The 26,304-nt window shown below is 32.3% G+C and overlaps 1 protein-coding gene and 1 long non-coding RNA gene across 2 annotated transcripts in view; one reads left to right on the forward strand and one right to left on the reverse strand.

The window, feature by feature from the left end:
• The window catches only part of STXBP5L (syntaxin binding protein 5 like), a 361,836-nt gene that overhangs the window by 239,484 nt on the left and 96,048 nt on the right, over positions 1 to 26,304 (forward strand). Inside the window, exons 16-19 of the mRNA XM_029939407.1 lie at positions 2,557 to 2,597; positions 5,961 to 6,178; positions 7,921 to 8,090; positions 9,980 to 10,105. Coding sequence (XP_029795267.1) covers positions 2,557 to 2,597; positions 5,961 to 6,178; positions 7,921 to 8,090; positions 9,980 to 10,105 — 555 coding nt within the window. The remainder of the gene's footprint in view (positions 1 to 2,556; positions 2,598 to 5,960; positions 6,179 to 7,920; positions 8,091 to 9,979; positions 10,106 to 26,304) is intronic.
• LOC115291790 overlaps positions 16,728 to 26,304 on the reverse strand; it is a 91,357-nt gene continuing 81,780 nt past the window's right edge. Inside the window, exon 3 of the long non-coding RNA XR_003908672.1 lies at positions 16,728 to 16,948. This is a non-coding gene — a long non-coding RNA (uncharacterized LOC115291790). The remainder of the gene's footprint in view (positions 16,949 to 26,304) is intronic.

Raw genomic sequence — 26,304 nt, forward strand, 5'->3', positions numbered from 1 at the left:
TCATACATCTATGATTGTTTTTTAAATAAGGCTGCTAAGACTGTTTAATTGAAGTAAGAATAATTTTATCAGCAAACATTGCTAGGAGAATGGGATACCCATATAGAAGAATGAAGTTAGACATCCCCCCCAAATCTATAAAGAAGTTCTCAAACTCAACACAAATAAAAACAAATAACCCAGTTAAGAAATGGGCAGAAGACAAGAACAGACATTTTTCCAAAAAAAGATATACAGACACAAGAAAAGATGCTCAATGTCACTTATCAGGGAAAAACACATAAAAAGTACAATTATATATCACCTCACACCTATCAAAATGGCTAAAATCAGCAACACAGGAAACAACAGATGTTGGCCAGGATGTGGAGAATCTCTTACACTATTGGTGAGAATGCAAACTGGTGTAGCCACTCTGGAAAATACTTTGGAGGTTCCTCAAAAAGTTAATAGAACTACCCTACAAACCAGCACTTGCACTACTAGGTATTTATCCAAAGGATATAAAAATAATGATTTGAAGGGACACATGTACCCTGATGTTTATAGCAGCATTATCAACAATAGCCACATTATGGAAAGAGTTTAAATGTCCATTGAATGATGAATGGATAGAGAAGATATAGGGTGTGTGTGTGTGTGTGTGTGTGTGTGTGTGTGTGTGATGGAATATTACTCAGCCATAAAAAGAATGGAATTTTGCCATTTGCATTTGCAATGATGTGGATGGAGCTAGAGTATACTATGCTAAGTGAAATAAGTCAGAGAAAGACAAATACCATCTGATTTCACTCGTATGTGAAATTTAGGAAATAAAACAGATGAACATAGAGAAAAAAGAAAGGGAAACCAGACAACAGACTCTTAACTATAGAGAACAAACAGGGTGGCTGGAAGTAAGGTAGGCAGGGGTATGGGCTAAATAGGTGATCAGTATTAAGGGGGGCACTTGTGATCAAGATTAGGTGTTATATGTAAATGAAGATTCACTAAATTCAACTCCTGAAACTAATATTACACTATATGTTAACTAACTAGAATTTAAATAAAAACTTGAACAAAAATAAAGTTGGACCCCTACTTCATACCATATATAAAAATTAACTCAAACATGAGGAAAGACTTGAATTTACAGCTAAAGCTGTAAACTTCAAAAAAGAAAATAAAGGAGTAATCTTTCATGGCTTTTGATTATGGCAGAGATTTCTTAGATATTACACCAAAAGCATAAAAAATAAAAGAAAAAAATAAAATGGTAAAATGGTCTTCATCATTACATGAAAAGTCAACACTGAGTTGGAAAAAACTTTCAAACCATGTTAGATTAGGGTTTAGTATTCATAACATATAAATAACTTTTAAAGCTTAATAATAAAAAGACATTTTTAAGTAAATAAAGGACTTGTATAGACTTAAAAAAAAAAGATATACAAATGGCCAACAAGCACATGAAAATATGCTTACCATCATGAGTCATTGGGGAAATAAAAACAAAGCCACAATTGTGTATACCACTTCATACCCACTACAATGGCTAAAATTTTTTCCAAGAAGAAAATAACAAGTGTTGACAAGAATACAGATTAATTAGAACCACATACTTTGCTAGTGGGAATGTAAATTGTACAGCTGATATAGAATATGGTTTGGCACTTTCTCAGAAGGGTAACTAATTATCATGTAACTGAGCATTCCCACTTTTAGGTATATGCAAAAGCTTATACATAAATGTTCATAAAATTATTCACAATAGCCAAAAGCTGGAAACAAATGCTTTTCCTGTATTTATTGAGATGATCATATGGTTTTTCTTCTTTAATTTGATAGCATGAAAAATAACAATTTGGTGATTGATTTTTGTTTTTAATGTTTAACTAGGCTTGCATTCCTAGGATAAACTGCACTTAGTCATGATGTCTGATCCTTTCTATATGTTTTTTATTTGATTTGCTAATATTTTGTTGACAATTTTTACACCTATGCTTTAGGTATATGGTTTTATAATTTTCTTTTTTGGTTTTAGTACTCAGGATAAAGCCGACTTCATAAAATATGTTGGGGTTATTCTATGCTCTTCATTTCCAGATGAGTTCTTATAGAATCGCCATTAAATTACCAAATAATGATACAATTCTAGATAGGTTTAAGGATTTGCTTTTTATATTTTGAAGCTTAACTTTAATTTCACTATGACATTCACTTCAAAATTATTTTAATGTGATCAGAATTAACTCAGGTATTTTTTTATTGAGTGTAAATAATTTTATATAAAATATATTGTTCATTCAGGCCGCTTTTTATTGTTCTCCATTACACATAATGTCTTCCTACAGTCAAATCTAAGTAATTATTGTTCTTTTTTAAATTTAGACTTTAGTGCATTATTTAAAAAGTAAACCATTGTTATGAGCTCGGAAATGCTTTAGTATATATTAATTCTCATTGGAATGGGATTTTAAAATAAAAATTTGGCAATACCTCAAGTTTTTATACATTTAGAATGCCTATGATTTTTGAAATTCACTATAAATTAATGCTAATGTATTTCTCATCTAGTCATGCAGATGGATCAGTAAAGTTTTGGGATGCTTCTGCAAGTAAGTTTTAAGTCTCTTGTTCTATAATAGAAAACAGTTCATATTTACTCAGAACCATTCCCCAATTTTTAGTTTGAACAATTAATATTTCAGATACATTTTTAGCATAGATATATGACTGTGTTATAAAAATCCATTTCCTTTGTTGGATCAGTTTAAAGTACTATCTTTACTATACTTTTCCTTTGTAATATAAACAGGACTGAAGTCACCATTAGCAACCCACTGTATTTACAAAAGGTAAGGTACGTTGAAAAAAAACTACCAAACTCTGTCAGATTAACTCTCTTGAAGGAGTTTCCTTTACCTCCAGCTCTGGTCCTAGAATAGTTCTTTTATCTCACTAGTCTTCACTTTTTTCACTTGTCTACAAAGCCCTATGTGAATCAAAATAAGTGATTTGATCAATGTAAAATTTCTTTAAAATTTTTGAGAATTATGTAATTTAAGGTAGTCTACTCAGCGTTGAAGAGCATGCAAAATATTTGACTTAACTGTATCTGTTCATACCCTTCATAGTACTTATATTTACTAAATCAGATAAAGGAATGCATATATATGACTATTAGGCAAACAGTATAAGAACTCTAAATGTAATACAACTCAAATTCTGTTTGTAATCAGAAATTTGAGATTTGTTTGAACCAGGTAGATCCAGAAAGGGTATTTTAATGGGATAATACTTAATATGAGTTTTGGAAGACATTTAAGATTTTAATAGGAATAGCAGGAGTAGAATAAGTGAGCAATGACTCAGTTTCTGAGGATGAGCAGACAGAAGATGAGGAATTCAAAAGAGTGCTGGAGGTTTGCATTTTGTAATTACAACAGGAAATCCGAGTAAAAATGTCTAGAAGGTAGGAAGAACAGTCAAGAATGGAAATTAATGAAGAAGCACCATAAAAGTGATATTTGAAGCTATAAAACTAAACAGCTTCTGAGGAAGTTTATGATAAACACAAACACAGAGGAAGAAGGTTGGTTATTGGTGGTACTCTTAGTCTACAAGTTAGTCTTTCAGCAACAAATCATCAGCAAGAAAAAATGATTAAAATATTTAAAACCATGAATTTTGAGGCCATTTCTGAACTTACAGAACAAAAATCAATGGAGAAATTCCAAAAGACAAAAGATTTTCTTTGGATGGACTTTTCTTATAAATATGACCTTGTTCCAAGAGCACAATTTTATAGAAACATCATTGTTCCTTTCCCACCACCTCAGATTCACTCCTTGGCTTCTAAAATGTGAGAAGACACTTTAACATCCTAATGATAAGAGTATATGCCACCCTTAAGAAAGCACGATATTTTAAGAGGTTGATTTTTAAAAATTTTATCACATTCAAAACATTGCAAAGGTCTGCAGCATGCTTAATATTTTTACTGTAATTAATTTATAAGAACATATTTCCAATGTAATCGGTATCACTGAAGAAATTTCACTTAGTTTGTCAATTTTGTGGAATACTGTCCAATAATGGAAGTGAGGTTATACTGAATTTGAATAATTGAGTTTGTTATTATGTGTATTAGTTTTCAATTGCTGAATAATAAATTACCACAACTGAGCAGTACTTATATATTATCTCACATTTTCTTTGTGTCAGGAATATAGGTACAGTTTAGTTGGGTTCTCTGCTCAGGGATTTCTGAGACTGCAGTCACGGTGTTAGCTAGGGCTGCAGTTTCATCTGAGATTTAAAGTCCTCCTTCAATCTCATGTTGCTGTTGGCAGAATTCATTTTCTTGTAGCTTTAGAACTCATGGCAACTTATTTCATTTAGGCTGGTGAGGGAGTGTCTCTCTAACCTCAGAGAGGGTACCAGTCTGTCTTTTAATTATGCTTATGTCAGCTCCATTTAAGGATAATCTGTTAATTCACTCAAAGTCAACTAATCAGGGGCCTAGTTATTAAATGTCTGCAATATCCTTTTATCATTGCTTCGTTACATAAACTAATCATGGGAATGATACCCTATCTGACATAGAAGCCAGGCTATAGCATCTGGCATAAAGCCTTATCCATTCTAAAAATGTTTTGATTTGACATAATTTTAGACTTATAGAATACTTGCAAAAAAATCATAAATGTTATATAGCTTTTAGCCAGATTTTCCAAATGTCAGTGTATACATTTGTTTTTCTATCTCTTCTGTCTTCTTCTTCATATATTTATGTATACTTATAGCTTTTCATAAACATTTGTGAGTGAAAGATATGCTTCTTTTATATTGCATGCCTCTAAAATACTTCACTGTACATTTCCAACAAATGACATTGTTTTACATAATCAAATCACAGTTATCAAAATCAGAAGATTAATACTGATGACAATACTATTATCTAACCTCCAGGTCTTACTCAGTTTTCACTAATTGTCCCAACAATATATTTTATAATAAAAGAAAATTAAGTATTGTTTATTGCATTTATCATCTTTCAAGTTTTCCTCAATTTGGAATTGTTTCTGAGTCTTTATTTCAGGTAATTGATAGGTTTATAGGACTTGGGCCAGTTATTTGTATAATCTTCAGTTTGTGTTTGACTGATGTTTCTCATGATTAGGTTCAGATTGTGCACTGTTGAACCTAAAACAGTGCACAATCTGAACCTAAACAGAAACTCCCAGATTTCTAGAAATTTTCTTAAGGATCTTTTGTGGAATCAGGGCTTTTTTATAGGAGTGTTCTCATCAGGGCCAAAAATGGGAAAATATTCCCATAAATAAATATTCCTGAAAATAATTCACAAACCCAGAGTTTTTAAAAATTATAACTGATACTTTTCTAGTACAGGGCCATTCAGAAAAGATTCTTTCTAAAATAATGACAGATTATTGGATTCTCAATATTACTAGTTAGTAAATTACAAATGTTTCTCATCTTAAGGATTGTCTAAGAAATTTGTTGAGAGGAGTAAACCCTCTAAGAATAACATCAACCTCTCATGTAGCAATCAAAGGGGGAAATCGTGAAAAAGGATTAAGGGATCTCCTTTAGGAGAGAATTAGGTTCAGTATTTCCATTGTACCTTTTTGGAGCCCCAATATTTTCATTAATAAGTAAGGATAAAAATACTTCATAGGACTTTTCTGAGGATCACATTGAGACAATGCACACAAAGGACCTACAAATTCCTTGGTATATAGTGTATGTTCAATAAACGTTTATTTTTCTCTGGAGTCTCGCCTCAGCTAAACTATGATAAGAGTTCATGACATTGAATGCTTACTAGTTAAAATATAATTTGTTTTGTCTGCTTGGATTTTATTTTAGTGCTTTAACAAATACATTGAAAGAGTTTATCAACATCTAACAATTAAGTTAGAATTAGAAGATAACTATGCTTCAATATCTTATAGTGACTCTGCAGATGCTGTATAAGCTAAAAACTTCAAAAGTGTTTGAAAAACAGAAGGTAGGAGAAGGAAAACCAACATGTGAAATTGTAGAAGAAGATCCATATGCAATTCAGATGATTTACTGGTGTCCAGAGAGCAGAATATTCTGTGTATCAGGAGTCTCTGCATATGTCATAATTTATAAATTCAGCAGACATGAAATTACAACAGAAATAGTGGTAAGTTATTTAATATTTAATTTTCACAGCTAGAGTGATTTAAAAAAAGCAATTATCATGTATTTCGGCTAGTGCTTGAAATGGTTTTAAGCCATCAAGACTGGTATATTTGGCTAGTAATCCAATTCATAGGATTTTAAATTACTCTTGTTACTTAGTATATTAAAAAATAATTTGGCTTAAAATGACAAAAACAATTCTTTACCAATACCTTGTATTTTTGAATAGGATGTATTTTGTCTATATAGAATTTACACAGACATTTATAGCTTTATGTATAAATGTCAAATTAATGCAGGCTTTATTGTATATCTTTATTAAAATTTTTTAGTTTGTCTTTTCTTGTCAATTATTTTTAATGATTTTTTATATAGCAACATTTTTATAGGATGGAAATAATTATAGGCTACCTTACCTAATCTTAGTTTTAAACTATCAAGTATGTTAGTTTTTCTGATACTCCCATGGGATAAATTAAGTCTAAAATAAGGCATCTCTAGATAATTGGCCATCCCTACTGAGTCCATTTTACCATTTTATCAGAAAATAAAGATTATCTACTAAACACCTGTATATAACTGTTTTTACCTCAACAGCTAAAATTATAAAATTATACTGTTAAAGTATATTAGGTAAAATCCCAGCCTTTGGAGTCAGATAAGTCTATGTTTTAATTCTAGCTATCCAAGAGGATAGCTACATGATGCAGAGCAAGTCACAAAGCTCTAGTAGTCAGTAGTAGAGTCTGGGTAAGACCCAGTTTCATCACTCATATAATTTTCTGTGCAAATGAAATAGAAAAATGGAGAGTAATAATAATCTACATATGATAATGCCAATTTCATAAGGTTTTTATAAGGATTATATAAAGTCATTAGTATAGTTTGTGGGTATAGTTAACACACAATAATTGGTAATAGTTATTGCCACTAGAGGGATTTTTTTTAGTTTTTAGATAATTATGACAATCATTTTGATAATGTTGCTATATATACACCACCCCATAATGACACTTTTGTAAGCAAATGTTTTCAGCCTCAAAGATCCTGATTTTTTACATTGTAAAACAAATGTTTGTTGTAAAATCAATTTTAATTAAAGCATGGAATGCAATCATAAAGTACTTAATTTTTAAACATTCTTAGATTTAAAAAAGGTTTTGGATCATCTTTTATTCCAATACATTTTATTGTATGGTTTTAAATTAAGCAATTCTGACTAAGCTAATGAAATTAAGACCTGAGCTAATGAAACAAAAATTAGAATTTATTTTGGAAAATTTTTCTGAATTCAAAGGTAAAATTAAATGTTTTTTTAAAACTAAAATCAGCATACAAATAATTTGTGTGTTATGTATGTGCATGTAAACACATCCAGTTTATTTTATTTCACTAGAATGAGCATGACTGATTTCTCCTTTTACTACATATTGAGTTGTAATTTATACCTTTATCTTAAGAAGTATTTTTTATGTAAATACCTTCACTAGTATATATTTTTTATAATTCTGAGGAATTAAGAAATAGTTTACATTTTTTATGAAGGCCAGTGAATGTTCCATATATTTGAATACAAATACTGAAATATCAGTATGTAAATCAATTTGGGATATCTCAACTTTACTACAAATTGAAATTGAACTTATTAATCTGAAAAAATAATAATTACAAAAAAGTCGGATAATTTAATGTGTTTACTTATTGTTATAACTTAGGTTAAATTAAAACTTGATTTTTTTAAAGTCATTAGAGGTACGACTTCAGTATGATATTGAAGATATTATTACCCCAGAACCAGAAACAAGTCCTCCGTTTCCAGATCTGTCATCCCAGCTTCCATCAAGGAGTCTTTCTGGAAGTACTAACACTGTGACTAGTGAAGGAGGAACAAAGGACAGTATCCCATGCCTCAAGTAAGAGTTGCTACCAAATTTTACAACAATTTTATATGTTAATCTTATAATACTTTGAAACTGTACAAAATAAAATTATCCTTCTCTTTTATTAAGTTGTTGTTAAGCCATTGATCTACACTCCACCAAGGAGTGCTGTGGTCTTTTCTTTGAGTATCTATGAAGAGGATACAATATTTTCATACTTTATTATGAAGGCATTTATTTTCATCCCAGAAGGGTCATAAAGAAAACATGGCTTTAATAGAATGGGAATACGTATGGCAGGGAAGAAACTTGGCCACTAGCTTGGTATCTCCCAATTCAAAAAGTCCTTTTAAGGAATTTCTTTAGTTTTCTGGAAATAAACACACACACACACACACACACACACACACACACACACACACAAAAACAAAAAAACAAACCACTAGAAGAATACTACTAGAAGAACACTACTACAAGAATACTATGTTAGAAATAAAGGATGTCTCTCATGATTGCTAGGATATTGCTAAAATAATACTTCTTTTTGTTTAACTGGTTAATATTAAGAAGGTGAAATTTAAACAAAAGCTAGATGAGAGATTTATTTACCAGAAATATATCTGCTAGAAGAGTATTTCAGGCAGAAGGAATAACTAGAACAATGGCTTTAAAGTGCCTTGCATTTAAGGAGGTCAGTGTAGCTAGGACAACAGGAACAAGGTTGTGGGGTAGGGGGGATAGCAGGAAATGAAGTCAGATAAGTAATAGCCAATTATATATAGGCCATTGTAAGTCCATGGCTTTTATTCCTAATTAAATGGGGACTCATTACAGGGTTTTGAATAGAAAAGAGACATATCAGTTTTAAATTTTAGTTTTTAAATTTTTTTTACTATTTTATTTTTAGTTTAAAATTTAGTTACTTAACATCCAGTGCAATATTGTTTTCAGGAGTAGAATTCAGTGATTCATCACTTACATTCAACATCCAGTGCTTAGATCTTAAATTGATAACTTTGGTGGCTTTGTTGAAAATGGATCTAAGGATGGAAGGGAAAGATAGAAGCCAGGATACCAGGAAGGAGGCTATTGAACCTAAGCAGAGATGATGTTAGGGTCTGACAGATTCAGTAAATAAAAATACAGAATACCCATTCAAATTTGAATTTCAAATAAACAATAAACATTTTTTAGTATCAGTATATCCCAGATACTGCATGGGACATACAGTAAACAAAACAAAATAAACAAAATACAAAACTTATTTATTGTTTATTTGAAATTCAAATTTAAATGGATGTCTTATATTTTTATTTGTCAACTGTAACTAGGAAGGTAGCAATAGGGAATTAAAAAGTGGTTAGGATCTGGATACATTTTGAAGGTAACACCAACAGGATTTGATGACTGATTAGATGTGAGGTTAGAGGATACAGTATGACTTTTTTTTTTTAACTGAATAACTGGAAAGACACAAGTTGCTATAAACTAGAATAGAAAAGACTGCAGGTCAAGCACATTTAGGGAATGAGCAGGAAGTCAGGTTTTGGACATGGTGAACTTTTAAGTTGGGTGGTAGATTAAGTTATTCATATTGTTATGCTTTATAACTAATATATGTAACAAATATTACATAAATTAAATAATAAAAATAATTTAAAATACCATCTTCAAAATTTAAAGGAAGGGATGAAGTTGTGGACTTGACTGATTAAAAAGCTACTTAAAGAAAAAACTAAGCAATCGTAAATAATTTGGTATATTTTGAGAAAGCTAAAAGACACTGTCTACCTGTGTACTTCCCTCAATGTGTGGTATTGTATATTTCTGCAGAAAGATGCTTGTAAATTCTGATAAGCATGAGCATACTTATTTAAACTGTCTGTGATAGAACTACTCTTTTTTCTTTTTCTTTTTTTTAGTGTTAAGACACGACCAGTGCGGATGCCTCCAGGATATCAAGCAGAACTTGTTATTCAGTTGGTGTGGGTGGATGGTGAGCCTCCCCAACAGATTACTAGTCTTGCTGTAAGCTCAGCATATGGAATGTAAGTACTAAGCATTCTAATTTGTATTATTTGATATGTTTGATATAGGTAGATGTTTCTTTTAAAATACCTAAGTCCTAAAAATGGAAAGAAGACCTTACCTAGATTTTTACTTGATTGAAAATGGTATAAGAAAAATAATAACTTATATAAAAACTGATTACTTGTTCTTGCTTGAAGTCAAACTTGTGATAGTATTTCCACTTTTAATGTTAGATTGTTAGGATATTATTACATGTTTTTTTTTTCTATTTTCTATCCTTTTTCTCCTTGTGTTTCAGTTTGGATGCTTTTTTCTGACTTGTTTTTTAGAATTTACTAATTCTTCAATTGTTCCTAATCTTATGGTAGATCCACCAATGGAGATTGACTTTAGCCATTTTGTTTTTCAGTTATATACCTTTCATTTAGTTCTGTTTAAAGCTTCTTGTTACCTTCCTAAATTATCACTCTTATCCTTCATTTCCTTGAAAATGTTGAATATAGTTCCCTCAATATGTGTTTGATAACTCCCTATGTCTATCTAGTTTATTTGTCTTGGATTTTGGTCATATTATCTTCAGGTATCCTAGATTTGGTTTTTGGGTTTTTTTCTAGTATTTTTATGGAACATAAAATGAATTTATATACCATCATATATATATTTGTATATTTATATATGAACATTATAGAGATAATTTCAGGTTCTAAATGATATTATCATCCTCCAAAAAGTATTCACATTCCCTCTAATAGGCTACACTAAGAGGCAACAGAAGACTTAGAACAACATAATTCAATCAGGCATTCTTTGAAAGTTGGATTGTATTCCCCTTAAAAGCTAATATAATTCTAATTGTTCTTTATTTCTAGATTGTAGCCCTTCATAGAAGTTGTGCCAAATTATACTCCCTCAACAATGTTTAAGAATACCTGATCTTCACTACCTTTCTAACAATAGTGTAACCAAGCTTTTTAATTCTTGTCATTTTGTTAATAGGAAGTATGTAATTGTGTTAGTAGACTTTTCTCATATCTTAAGTGAAATGGAACATATTTTCCTGTACTATCAAATTTCTGTTTATATGCTGTCTGATTTTCTACAGAGTTGTTGGTATTTCTCTTATAGATTTGTGAAAGCTATTTACATAGTAGGGAAGTTAGCTTTCTATCAGATGTAATTTGCTAGTATTTTCCCTGTTTTTGTTTACTTTATGAAATTGTTTAAGATAGTTTTTTCCATGCATAAATTTTAAAAAATGTTAAAGTCATTCTATTTTTTCTTTTATGGCTCTGGATTTTGTGTCATTTTGTGTCATACTTAGAAAAGCTTCAAGATTAAAAATTATTACATTCTCTTTTAATATATTTCTTTAATATATTTAAGTATTTATCTAGCATTTATTTAGATATAAGGTATGAAATAGGGATTAAACTCTATTTCTTTCCTGATGACTAAGATGTGTACCAATACCACTTCCTGAGTACTTCATGTTTCCCTCCAAATTTGGAATCAATCATCTTATACAAATAATATATTTAAAAATATATTTGGTTCTATTTCTATTCTTCCCAGTCTGCCCCTAAGCTACATCTGATGAGCTCCAAGAGAACTCTTGAAGGCTTCTGAAAGGAAGACATCCTAAAAGAAAAAGAAAAACCTTATCTTGTGTTCCTGGAGTTTTTGCAGTGAGGAGGTTCTATGTGAACATACATAAGGAGAACTTTTCCTGACTGAAAAATTTTTTGGTAGATAAACTGGAAGGAAGTCCCTTGAAGGAAAGAAGGAGAGGAAGGAAGTGTGTGAAAGTCAGTAATCCCATTATTTGATATGGCAATAATGTATGTTTGTCTTCTAGCCTAAGTAGTTATGGCAGATCGCTGAGCTCAAGCCATTTTCAGGATTCTATACTCAAGAGATTGACCTATAAAGGCAAGGAATGCCAAAATTTGGAGGGTTATTAAAGTATATCACCAAGTTCAGGAGCTGAAGGTTGTTAGAGTAAGTCAGAGATCATATTTTCCATGTAAAGTAACTCTGGGGGTGACAGTCACTATAGAGCCTCTGAACAACTGACACTTGTAAGAGAAAGACAGCTTGGACACCCTGTCAACTGCCAAAAAATTTGAGCTCAAGTGGCTACTTCTGTAAATCTCAGCAAAATTTTAAGAAATAAGTAATACCAGTATTATATAAAAACTTTCTAAGAAAATTGAGAAAGGAAAAAGTGTACACATCTCTTTATGTACTGTCTTTATGGTACAGTATAACTTGATACCAACACTTGAAAAGACCATTACAAAAACTGGAACATGAACATAGGTGCAAAAAATCCCAGCCAAGATATAAATATACCTGTCAATAGAATAATCACATATTAGAAACATGTTTGGTTTATACCAAGAATGTAAGGCATAACATTTGAAATGAATACGTGTAATTCACATTAACAAGATAAAATAGAAAACTATAAAAGTAAGCCATGGGATGCAAAAAGAAAATATATTTGGTAAATTTTATCTTCTATTCATGACTTTAAAAGAAACCTTTAGCTAAACCAAAAAGGAAATTTCATTAATCTGATACATGGTGGCAAATATTCATACTTTACAGTAAAATGTTGAAAACTTTACATCTGAGATGAAAACAAGACAAGGATGACTGCTATCACTACCTCCATTCACACTGTACTGGAGGTCCTAACCAGAGCAATACAGAAAGGAAAATAAATCAAAGTTATATAGATTTAAAAAGAAGGAAATGGAAAGAAATGATTATGTATGCACAATATTTAAATACTTTGCAACTAAATTAGTAGATTGCAAAATTTCTAGATACAAAGTCAATGTAAAAATAAATTACATTTCCAGGGGTGCCTGGGTGGCTCACTTGGTTAAGCTTCCAACTCTTGATTTTGGCTCAGGTCATGATCTCACAGTTGTGAGATTGAACCCCCACCCCGCATGGGGCTCCACACAGGGCATGGGAGCCTGTTTAATACTCTCTCCCTCTCTCTTTCTGCTCCTCTTCCACTCACACAAGCTCTTTCTCTCTCTCTCTCAAAATAAATAAATAAATAAACAAACAAATAACATTTCCTTATGCTTAAAAATAGAAACTAAAATTGTATAAAGACTCCTCTTACAATAAAATAAAAATAATAAAGTATCTAGGAAAACATTTAATAAAAGGTGATCAAGACCTCCACACAGAAAACCATAAAAAGAGAAATTAATAAAACTAAATCATAAAGTGGAAAATTCAATAATAAAGATGCAAAGTTTTCACAAAATAATATATCGATTTACCACAATACCAATATAAATTTTAGCATATTTTTCCCTTGAAGTTTAAAACTAGTTCTAAAATGTATAGAGAAATGCAAAGGACCACAGTTAACTAAGACAATACTAAAGAGAAATAGATTTAGAAAACGTGTTCTATGGGAAAGCAAGACTTATTAAATAAAGTTATATTAGTCATGACAGTGTTTCTATTGGCACAGGAGAAATAGACAAATAGACGAATTCACAGAAAAGCACAGAAAGAGATCCAGGCATATATAATCAAATTGGTTCTGCAGAGCAATAGAGGAAATGACAGATTTTCCCTCAATAAATACTACAATTTAAAAATTATATAGAAAAAATGAAATCTGACTGTTCTTCCCCACTATTTACAAAAATTCTAGAAGACATTATAGGAAAATATCTTCATTACACTTGTGTTAAGAAAATATTTCTTCAACAGGGCACATGGCTGGCTTAGTCAGTTAAACATCCGACTTCAACTCACAGTTCATGAGTTCAAGCCCCACATTGGACTTTGTGCTGACAGCTCAGAGCCTGGAGCCTGCTTTGTCTCCCTCTGCTGTGTCTCCCTTTCTTTCTGCCCCTCTCCTGCTCGAGCTCTGTCTCTCTCTTTCAAAAATAATATAAACATTAAAATTTTTTAAAAAAATTTCTTCAACAATACTAACAAACTATTAACCATAAAGAAAAACATTAAGAACTTCTTGGGAAAAAAAGGCACCATTAAGAAAGTGAAATGGTAGGACAGTTGTCTCTGACACTGAACTCATTCATATGCAGAGTGTAAAAAGAGTCTCATGAATCATCAATAAGAAAAAGACAAACAATAGGAAAAAAATGTGCTGGACATTTGATCAAATATGTCACAAAGGAAGATATATAAATGACAAATATATTTTCATATACATATGAGAAAGTACACAACCCCATTAGTAATGTTGGTAATATTTGCAAATATATTGGGTAGTAGGAACTCCCATATATTGTTGCAAAGAGGGTAAACTGTTGAGTCTACTTTATAAAATTGTTAGCATTAGGTACTCCATTTTAGCATACTTAAGTTTGCCTACCCTATAATCCAAAAGTTTCATTTCTAGGTATATACTCAGTGAACGACAAGCACACATACATCAAAAAAGAGTAGCCATCATATGCAATCAAAGTATTATATTTATAATAGTCCCAAACCACAATCAAATGTCCATCAGAGTAGATCAAATAAATTGTAACATATTAATCCATTTAAATTCTATAACAGCAATTAAAATGAAAAACCCCCTTTACATCTAACAATATATAAGAAAAAAGCCAAGCATCTATCACAAACCAGCAAAACTGCTTTTTGGTATAGGAAGTCAGATTTTAGAAGAGGAAAAAGTTAGCAATAATTGTCAGGAGCATGCTTGTAACATACTATTTCCTGAAATAGTGGTGGTTATGTGAGATTGTTCACTTTTTGATAATTCATTGTAGTGTACAATTATATACACCTTTATTGATAAATTATACATGAGTCAAAGTAAAATATAAAGAGTTTTGAAAATAAATGTGTAATTTAATTTCTGGAAATTTATCCCATAAATATACTCCATATTTTAGTACAAAGTAACTTTTGAAGGATATTCATTGTTGTATTGTTAATAGCAAAAGACTGGAAGCAATCTAATTGTCCATTAACAAAATTCTAGGTAAATAAGTCAGGTTACATATAAATATTGGGAGTCATTTAAAAAATTTACATCCCATGAATTTACATAGAATTACCAAGATAAGTAATAAAGATATAAAACTCAAGGTGCAGGATACTATTTATATACTATGCAACATTGTCTTTCTATAATAAGCTATAAACATCCAGAATCCTGTTTTTTAAATTCCTACAAATTGATAAGAAAAAATAACCCAATTAAAAATAAGCAAACTATATAAATAGGCAATTCACAGAAGAAGAAATACAAATGGCCAATAAACATGAAAAGATTTATAACTTCACTAGGAACAAGTAAAAAAAAATGAGGCAACAGAAAGGCAATTTTTATCCATTATATGAGAAAATTTTTAGATTGCTAATATCTTTGTTAAGAATATGAGGAAATGGATTCTCTTTTCTATATTTTTTAAAATAAAACTAAGCAGGGGTACCTGGGTGTTTCAGCTGGTGAAGCATCAGACTCGGTTTCTGCTTAGGTTACCATCTCATGGTTCTTGGGTTTGAGCCCCCATCAAGCCCCACACTAACAGTGCACAGACCGCTTTGGATTCTCTCTATCTCCCTCTTGCTCTCTGTCCCTCTGATACTTGTGCTCTCTCTCTCAAATAAATAAATAAATAAATAAATAAATAAATAAATTTTAAAAATAAGTTAAATTAAGAATATCTTTTGACTCTGAAATTCTACTCTTAATGAAATATTTACAATTTCTGAAGACTCTCACTTGTGCACAGTTTGGAGAATGATATTCCTTGCATCATTCCATATAGTAGCAAAATATCTGGAACCTATATAAATCTCCATAAATAGGAAGATGCTCTTTTAAAAAACATGTTACTTTTGCACCTTAGAATAAAATGCAACAAGTTAAAGAACACAGACAATGAAATATGTCTTAGACATGTTTTAATGAAAATAAGTTATAGAACAAGTATAAGCCTGTTAAAACATAGAAAAAGGGCAAGAAGGATATAAAACCTATTAATAGCAGTTGGTTTTGAAAGGGAGACTGGTATACAGTGGGTCAAGTTAAGGGGGCTTTCATATTGTTGTTTGAATTTTTTTTCTTAAATAAATGTTTTTTCATTTTTTAGAAAGAGTGTGTGAGCCAGAGAGGGACACAGAGAGAGGGGGACGGAGGATCTGAAATGGGCTCTGCAATGACAGCAGAGAGCCCAATGGGGGCTTGAACTCCTGAACCGTGAGATTGAGAGCTGAAGTCGGACACTCAACTTACTGAGCCACCCAGGTCCCCTTGTTTGAATTTTTTAAAGTAAAAATAGTTTTTAAAACTGAAAAAAAAAACATAAGAAATAAAAGAAGACTATGCTTTGTGCCTCTGAAATATACTTTCCTGAGGGACTTAGGGATGTGAGTTGGTGAGACACCAGAAATGGTTAGAAAATCTTGGACCTATGGTATATGACCAATGACTTGAAAATCATTTGAAAGTGTAAATATAGAAACTAATAGAGTACACCAAGGTAACTGAGAACAAAATGGTTGGAGGTAAAAGAGGGTGAAAAAATCAAAGTCATTGAGAAATCTAATGAGAAGATTAAATGTGAATATTTTACTTTTATTCCAAAGACATAAAAATTATATTGAGCTCTTCTATTATTATCAGCTCTTCTTCCTCCCATAATTTCCAGAGGATACAGAACCATAACATTTTTATGGCTTAGTGGAAGCTCTGTTTTTTAGTTACTGAGATAATCTAGTGCAGGTTTAAAGAGGATGAATGCTAGAGTCAGATTCTTTGGGACTCACTTCTTAATTCTGCTTTCTGGCTGTTGAATCTTAGAAAAGTTACTTAAAGTTTCTGTGCTCCATTTCCATATCTGTAAAACAAGGATAAAATGTTGTGAGGATTAAATGTATTAACACAAGTAAAATGTAACTTTTAAGGGCACCTGGTTGGCTCAGTTGGTAGAGTATGCAACTCTTGATTTTGGAACTGTGAGTTCAAGCTCCATGTTGGGTGTAGAACTTACTTAAAAAATAAAAACAAAAATGTTCAGGGCAAAAAAAAGAACAATTGTAGAGTTTTTAATTAATGGATTTCTTATGTAGGGTATAAAGAAACATGAAATAGTGTAGTATCCCAGGGCTAGAAAGAATAGTGATTTATTACCACCCATAAAATAATAACTTGAAGACAAATTTACTTGAATATAAAGTAAACCAATAATAGGTGATTTTATCTAACAAATATAAAAAGAATTTATTTATAGATGAGGAGAGAATTAAGATGGCAGAATAGGAAGATTCCAAGTTTAAGTTATCCATGGACACACCAAAATTACAACTATATATAAGACAACTCTCAGGATGACCCAAAGACTAGAAGAGCTCTTTCACAACTAAGGATATGAAGGAAAAGCCACATTGAGACAGGTGGGAGTGGAAGAAATACAGACTAGTCAGGACCTATATCCCCAGCATGGCAATTCGTAAACAGGAAGGATATCACAAAAGTAGAGGTACTCCCTAAGGAGGTAGGGGTTTAGGCGTCACATCAGGCACCTTTGCCCTAAGGACCTGCACTCGGAAGATGTGCCCGCATAACATCTGGATTTGCACATCATTAGAATTTAACTCTGGGAGAGCCACAGGGTTATAGGAAAGTAAGACTCCACTCATAAAGAGCCTGGTACACAAATACAAACTCATTTGCATCCAGACCCAACAGAGAGGCAGTAGTTTAAAAGGAATCTGGGCCATACTTGAAGGAGAGTTATTGACTAATTTTAGGGCATGTTTTGGAGGGAGAAGATCTGTTGCAACTTTCTCCAGGAATGTATGCATATGTGGGTGTCGTGTCCCGCCCCAGCCAGCAGGGCGGAGAATCGTGGCTGGTTCTTTTCCTGAGGGAGGGAGAGAAAACAGGGCAGGAAGGGGGACACACAGAGAGTAAAGACAACACAAGGTTGCTGATCAAGCCTCTTCTTTTTTATTGAGAAAACACCCTATCTTATAAAGGTTTCAAGGCCGGGAAAACAAGGCAGCTGACCTAGGTCGGTTGCTAGGAAACAGGGTTAAGGGATTAAGACTGGAGTAAAAGGGAAACCAGACTAAAGTGTTTTAGCACAGCGCCTGAGGGGCTGATACTACCCTGCCTGCAGGCGGTTGATCTTTGATCTTCTGGCTTCTCCTCTGACAGGGAGTGGCGCTCCCCTGCCTATTTTTGCAACTCCCCTCACGAAGTGACATATCCGGCTAGCAAATGGCCAAGCAGCTGAATCTTTGCCGCTCCCCACATGTGGGCACCACTTTTCATATTTCTCTATTAAGTTAACCTGTTGCTGGCAGGGACCATTTCTAATACTCTCCATCTACCTGGTTAGCATTACTCATCCCACCCTGGTGTTCCCCTCTGGGTCCATTCTACCCAACCCACCTGCCTCAACAGGCTTCAAAGTGGCTTCTGCCCCAGGAGTTGTGGGGCATCCACTAATGTAGCTGCTATGGTCATACCAGACCTTGAAGCCAGTCCCAACGGGGGAGAGTATGACCCCGCAACAACACACTAACAGATGCAGTAGCCAGGCGTCTTAGTCAGCCGTGCCAAGGGCAACCCAAACTACCAATGTACCTTTAGCCATTGCAGCCCAGCCACAATAGAAGGAATACAGAACCCACAGGGGACACCCTGGAGCACCTGGTTCTGGTAAACCGTGGGGATTGTACTTCTGGGCCACAAAGGAAATCTTCTACCTAAGGCCATTCCTTTACAACTGGGAGATATAGCTGATCTACCTAATATGTGGAAATAAACACACAAAGTGAAACAGAATGAGGAGATCGAGATATATGTTCCAAATGAAAGAACTGATAAACCTTAGAGAAAGAATTAAATGAAACTGAGATAAGGAACCTACCTGATAAAGAGTTCAAAATTATAGTTAGTAAGATGTCCACCAAACTCAAGAGAAGAGTGGATGAACACAGTGAGAACACTAACAGAAAGATATAAAATATTACAAAGAGCCATTCAGAGCTGACAAATACAATAACCGAAAAGAAAAATATTAGAGGGAATCAACAGCACATAAGATGATGCAGAAGTACAAATTAGTGATACAGATTAAAAGATACTGGAAATTACTCAGCTGAACATCAAAAAGGAAAAAGTTTTGGGGTGCCTGGGGGGCTCAGTCGGTTGGACGTCTGACTTCAGCTCAGGTCATGATCTCACAATTTGTGGGTTCAAGCCCCACATCAGGCTCTGTGCTGAGAGTGCAGAGCCAGCTTGGGATTCTCTCTCTCCCTCTCTGTCTCCCCCGTGCTCATATTCATTCTCTCTCTCTCTCTCAAAATAAACATTTTTTTAAAAAGGCAAAAGTACATAAAAAATTTAATTCACAAAATAATTGCTGAAAACATCCCTAACCTGAGGAAGGAAACAGACCTATATATGTAGGAGTCAGAGAGAGCCTCAAACAACATGAGCCCAAAGAGATTCACATTAAGAAACAAAATAATTGAAATGTCAAAATTAAAGACAGAATTTTAAAAGCAGCAAGAGAAAAGTAACTGGCTATGTACAAAGGAACCATAAAGTTATCAGGTAATTTTTTAGCAGAAACTTTGCAGGCCTGATGACAGTGGCATGTTATATTCAACAAGCTGAAAGGAAAAAAAACATACAGCCAAGAATACTCTATTAACCAAAGTTATCATTAAGAATTGAAGGAGAAATATAAAATTTCCCAGACAAAAATTAAAGTTTATCACCACTGAACTGGCCATATAAAAAATGTTAAAGTGACTTGTTTAAGCAGACAAGAAAAGGCCACAACTAGAAGTAAAAAAAATATATATATTATGAAAGAAAAAACTCACAGATAAAAGCAAACATACAGTAAGGGTAGTGGACCAACCATTTATGATGCTAGCATAAATGTTAAAAGACAAAGTAGTAAAATCAACTGTATTTGTAATAAAAGGGATACACAAAAGAAAAATTACAAAATATGACATATACATAAAATGTGGAGAGGTGGAATGAAAATGTAGTTGTCAAACATATAGAAACATGTTTAAACTTAGGCAATCAACTTAATACAGACTATTTACTTGGGGTGTTATATATTAACCTCATGATAGCCACAAAGCAAAAACCTATAATAGAAACACAAAAATAAAGTAATCTAAACATAACACAATCATCATTCACAAGACATGACATCAAGGAAAGAAGAAAGGAACGGAGATGAACTACAAAACACCATGGCAATAAATACATACCTAGCAATAGCTACCTTAAATATAAATGGACTAAATTCTTCAATCAAAAAACATAGAGTGACTGAATGGATCTAAAAACAAACCCATCTCTATGCTGCCTCTTAGAGACTCACTTCAGATTTAAAAATACGTGTAGGCTGAAAGTGAAGGGATGGAAGAAGATATTCCATGCAAACTGAAGTAAAAAAAAAAAATGCTTGTGCCACAATACATATATCAGAAATGGACTGGGGCACCTGGGTGGCTCAGTTGGTTGAGCATCCAACTTCGGCTCAGGCATGATTTCACAGTTCATGGGTTCGAGCCCCACATTGGGTTCTGTGCCAACAGCTCAGAGCCTGGAGCCTTCTTCGGGTTTTGTGTCTCCCCATCTCTCTTCCCCTCCCCCATTCAGTCTATCTCTCTCTCAAAAATGAATAAATGTGAAAAAATTTTTAATAAAAAAGAAATGGACTTTAAAACAAAGATTGTAATAAAAGAGAAAGGCATTACATAATTTTAAACCCAACAAGAGGACATAATAATTATAAATATTTATGCACCAAACATAAGAGCACCTAAATATATAAAACTAAAGGGAGAAATTGACAGTAATAAATATAATAGGGAGCTTTACTACCCATTTATATCCATAGATAAATCATTCCAACAGAAAATCAAAAGTAAACAGTGGCTTTGAATGACACATTAGACCAGATGGACCTAACATACTGTACAGAACATACCATCTAAAACCAGCAGAATACACACAGAATACAGCAGAATACATGTCCAACATAGATCACATGTTAAATCATGTTAGTTTAGTCTCACTAAACTTAAGAATATTGAAATCATACTGAGCTTCTTTTCTGACCACAGTGGCACGAAACCAAAATCAATTACAAGAAAAAAGTGGAAACAACAAAAAAGTAGAGGCTAAAAAACCTGCTACTATAGAACTGGGACAAGAAAGAAATCAAAGCAGAAATTTAAAAAAACGGAGACAAATGAAAATGGAGACACAATGGTTCAATATCTTTGGAATGCAGCAAAAGCAGCTTTAAAAGGAAAGTTTATAGCAATACAAGAAACAAAAATCTCAAAATACAATGTAACTCCTCACCTAAGAGAACTAGGAAAAGAAGAATAAACAAAACCCAAAGTTGGTAGAAGGAAGGAAATAATAAAGATCACCGCAGAAATAAATGAGGAAGGAAGGAAAGAACCAGGAGCTGATTCTTTGAAAAGATAAGCAAAATCAATAAACCCTTAGAAAAACTCTTCAGTAAAAAAAGAGAGAACTCAAAATCATAAATGAAAAAGAAGTAATAATTCACACTACAGAAGGAAGGAAGGAAGGAAGGAAAGAAAAAAGGAAGGAAGGAAGGAAGGAAGGAAGGAAGGAAGGAAGGAAGGAAGGAAGGAAGGACAAACGAATGAACAAATGAACCAGGAGTGGGTTCTTTGAAAAGATAAACAAAATTAATAAACCCTTAGAAAAACTTCTCAGTAAAAAAAAGGAGTCAGAAATAAAAAAGAAGTAATAATTCACACTATAGAAGTACAAGCATTTTAAGACACTACTGTAAAAAACAAGTATGCCAGTAAATGAACAACATAGAAGAAATGGATAAATTCCTAGAAATATATAATTTGAAGAGTAAACCTGAAAGAAATAGAAAATACGAATGAACCAGATACTAGTAATGCAATTAAACCAGTAGCCAACATAAGTCTAGACCAGTTGGCTTCACAGGCAAATTCTACCAAACATTTAAAGAAGAGTTAATACCGATTTTTTTTCAAACTATTACAAAATATAGAAAATTTCCAAACTCATTCTATGAGGGAAACATTTTCCTGATACCAAAACCAGAAAAAAAACACTACCCAAAAAGAAATCTACAAGTCAATACACTGCTAAACATAGATGCAAAACTACTCAACAAAATAATAGCAAACAAAATTCAACAAAACATTAAAAGGATCATGCACTACAATCAAGTGAGATTTATTCCTATGGGGCAAAGATGGTTCGTATTTGCAAATCAATCAACTTGATATACCACATCAACAAAATGAAGAATAAAAACCATATTACTATCTCAATAGATGCAGAAAAACTTTTGACAAAATATGACATGCATTTATGATAAAAACTCTCAACAAAGTGAGTTTAGAGAGAATATACCTCAACATAATAAAAGCCATATATGAAAACCCACAGCCAACATCATATTAACAGTCAAACAATGAGAGCTTTTCCTCTAAGATTTGGAACAAGACAAGGATGTCCACTCATGACTTTTATCCAACATAGTACTAGAAGTCCTAGCTGCAGCAATGAGACAAGAAAAAGAAAAAAAGACATCCAAATTGGGAAGAAGTACAATTTTTACTAATTACAGGTGACATGCTACTTTATATAGAAAACTCAAGGGATGCCTGGGTGACTCAGTTGGTTAAGCATGTAACTCCTTATTTTGGTTCAGGTCATGATCTTATGGTCAGGAGATCAAGCCTTACTTGGGGCTCTGTGCTGGGCATGGATCCTGCTTGAAAGTCTCGCTTTTCCCTCTCCTGTTGCCCCTCCTCCACTCATGCTCTCTCATTCTCAGAAAACAAAAACCCTAAAAACTCATTAAAATCTACTAGAGTTGATAAATGAATTAAGTAGAGTTGTAGAAAACTAAATATACAGAAATTTGTTGCATTTCTGTATACTAGTAACAAAATAGCAGAAAGAGAAATTAAAAAAACCATCCCCTTTGCAATTGCACCAAAAAGAATAAAATACCAGATAATACAAAGAATAATTTAACCAGGTAGGTAAAACATGTGTATTCTGAGAACAATAAGACACTGATAAAAGAAATTAAAGACAGCACAAGCAAATGTAAAGATATACCACACTCATGGATTGGCAGACTTAATATCATAATATGCCATACTACCCAAAGTAATCTACATATTCAATGTAATTCATATCAAAATACCAGTATGGTTTTTCACAGAACTAGAACATGTACTCGTAAAATTTGTATGTAAGCACAAAAGATCCCCAAGAGCAATAATAACCAAAACAATATGGTACTGGCATAAAAATAGATGCATTGACCAACAGGGCAGGATAGAGAGCCCACAAATAAACCCATGCTTATATGGTCAACTAATCTATAATAAAGGAGGCAAGAATACACAACGAGGGAAAGAAAATCTCTTCAAAAAATATTAGGAAAACCGGATGGCTAAATGAAAAAGAATAAAACTGTATCACTTTCCTACACCATACAGAAAAATAAACTTAAATCGATCAAAGACCTCAATGTGAGACCTGAAACTATAAAATTCCTAGATGAAAAGAAAGGCAGTAATTTCTTTGGTATCAACCTTAGCAACATTTTTCTGGATAAGTCTTCTCATGAAAGGGAAGAAAAAGCAAAAATAAACTATTGGGACTACACAAAGTAAAAAGCTTTTAAAATGAAAGGAAACCATCAACAACACTGAAAGACAAGGGGTTAATTTCCAAAATATATAAAGAAATTACATAACTCAATAGGATCAAATCTAATTTTAAAATGGGCAGAGGACCTGAAATGACGTTTTTCCAAAGACATAGAGATGACCAACACATAATTAGATGCTCAACAGCACTAATCATCAGTGAAATGCAAATGAAAACCACAATGAGATATTACTTCACTCCTGTCAGAATTTCTAGTACCAAAAAGCCAAGAAATAACAAGTGTTGGTGAGGATGTGCAGAAAAGGGAGCCCTTGTGCATTGTGTATAGCCACTATGGAAAACAGCTGGGAGGTTCCTCAAGAATTAAAAATATAAACATGATATGATCAATTCCACTGCTAGATATTTATCTAAATGTAATGAAAATAAAAAACTACTTCAAAAAGATATATGCACCCCTAAGGTTATTGCAGCACTATTTAAAATAGCCAAGATATGGAAGCACTCTAAGTATCCATCAATAGATGAATGGATAAAGAAGATACGAACCACATCATACACACATACACAACGGAATGTTGCTCAACCATAAAAAGTTGAGGTCTTGCTATTTAGGCCAATGTCGAATTAGAGGGTGAAATAAGTTTGAGAAAGACAAATATTACCATATGATTTCACTTATATGTGGAATCTACAAAACAAATTGAATGAACAAGAAAACAGAATTATAAATACAAAGAAAAAAACTGGTAGTTGCCACAGGAAAAGATGTTGATAGGTGGAGCAAAATAGGTGAATAAGATTAATAGGTGCAAACTTGCAGTTATAAAATAAGTAAATCACAGGGAGGAAATGTACAGCATAGGGAATCCAGTCAATAATATTGTAATGATTTTATATATTGACAGATGGTAACTACGCTTATCATGGTATGCATTGTGTAATGTATAGTCAAATCACTCTGTTGTACACTTGAACTAATATGATATTCTATGTCAACTATACTTCAATTAAATAGTCCATTTTATTCAGTCCATTTTTATCTATAATAGTTTAAACAGAATTATTTAATATTAAAGTAATATTAATTTGTTTGCACAAGAAAATTAATATGGGACAGTTAGGAAATTAAATCAGATTAAATTTATTAAATTAATTAAAATTAAATTAAATTTTAAGATATGCATAACCTACAACAGAACTGTGCAGTAGGTCTTCCTGCAGTGATGGAAATGTATTATAATCTTAGCAGTCCAATATATTACTGCTGACCACAATGAGTACCTAAAATGAAGCTATCACAACTAGGAACTGAACTTTTAACTCTATGTAGGTATAATTAAGTTAAATTTCCTTTTAAAATTTAAAAAATTTAAATTTAAACACAGATAGTTTTATCATTTTTACATGGTGGTATATCAGGGGGAAAAAAACAAAGCTATTTTTAAGACAAAATTATTAAATCAGTAATTTTCCAAAATGTATTTGTACTTGAATACAAATGTTATATGAGCTTTTTTCCTAAGCTTATACCAGTAACAAACTTTGCTTTTTCCCAAAGCCATTGAAAAAACTCCTATTTAAACCTCTTTTTCTGAGTTGCTGCTTTTACAAAGAGCAATTTATTAAGGCATCACCATATTCAAAGATATGAAATAGAAATATATTTTTTAAATATTTGACTTTTACTTTTTTTATATTTCTATGTGTCCATACATTAACATTGTTTATAAATGCTAAATTTATAAAAGAGGGTGCCAGTAGGATTTTTAGGGACTTTGTTTTGTGAGGCTAATTTTGATATAAATCACATTTAAGGTAGATGTTGAATAATTAAAGAAACAAAGATGAGTTTAATAAATATTTTTATTATACATTCTAAATCTTGAAAATATGTTCTTGTTGATTGATATTTTGAATTTCCTTACCAACAAGATATTGGAAAAAAAATTTTTCACCTTTTCTTCCTGCAATGAAATCTTTTATATTTCAGGTAGGTTAACTAAAATATCCAGGATTTAAAAATCTTTTCTCTATTGTTCTCTTTCTCTCCAGAACATTCTTAGGGACCAGAGTCTTTAACTCTGTGTAATTCTCTCAGACTTTCTTTTTGGTAGTAATTTAACTAAATATTTATTAGTATTACAAATACTTTATTGAGGTATGTATATAAAATAAAATTACCAATTTTAAGCATGAAAAATGAGTTTTGATAAACATGCAAGACAATTTGAGTTGTGTAACCACCAACAAACTAATTATATAAAAAAGTATCAGTCACTTCAAAAGGTTCCTTCATGCTCCCTTCATTCAGTTTTTACCTCTTCCTCCAGCCCCTCAAATTAACTGCATTTACTATAATTTTATGTAGAGTCATAAATCATAAATAGTTTTGTGTTTTTGTTCAGTTAGCATAATGCTTTGTGTTTCATCCATATTGTCTATGTGTCTGTGGCTTGTTCCTTTTCATTGCTGCATTATCCGTTATGGGGATAT

The sequence above is a fragment of the Suricata suricatta genome, chromosome 5 (assembly GCF_006229205.1).
Source record: "Suricata suricatta isolate VVHF042 chromosome 5, meerkat_22Aug2017_6uvM2_HiC, whole genome shotgun sequence".
Lineage (NCBI taxonomy): Eukaryota > Metazoa > Chordata > Mammalia > Carnivora > Herpestidae > Suricata > Suricata suricatta.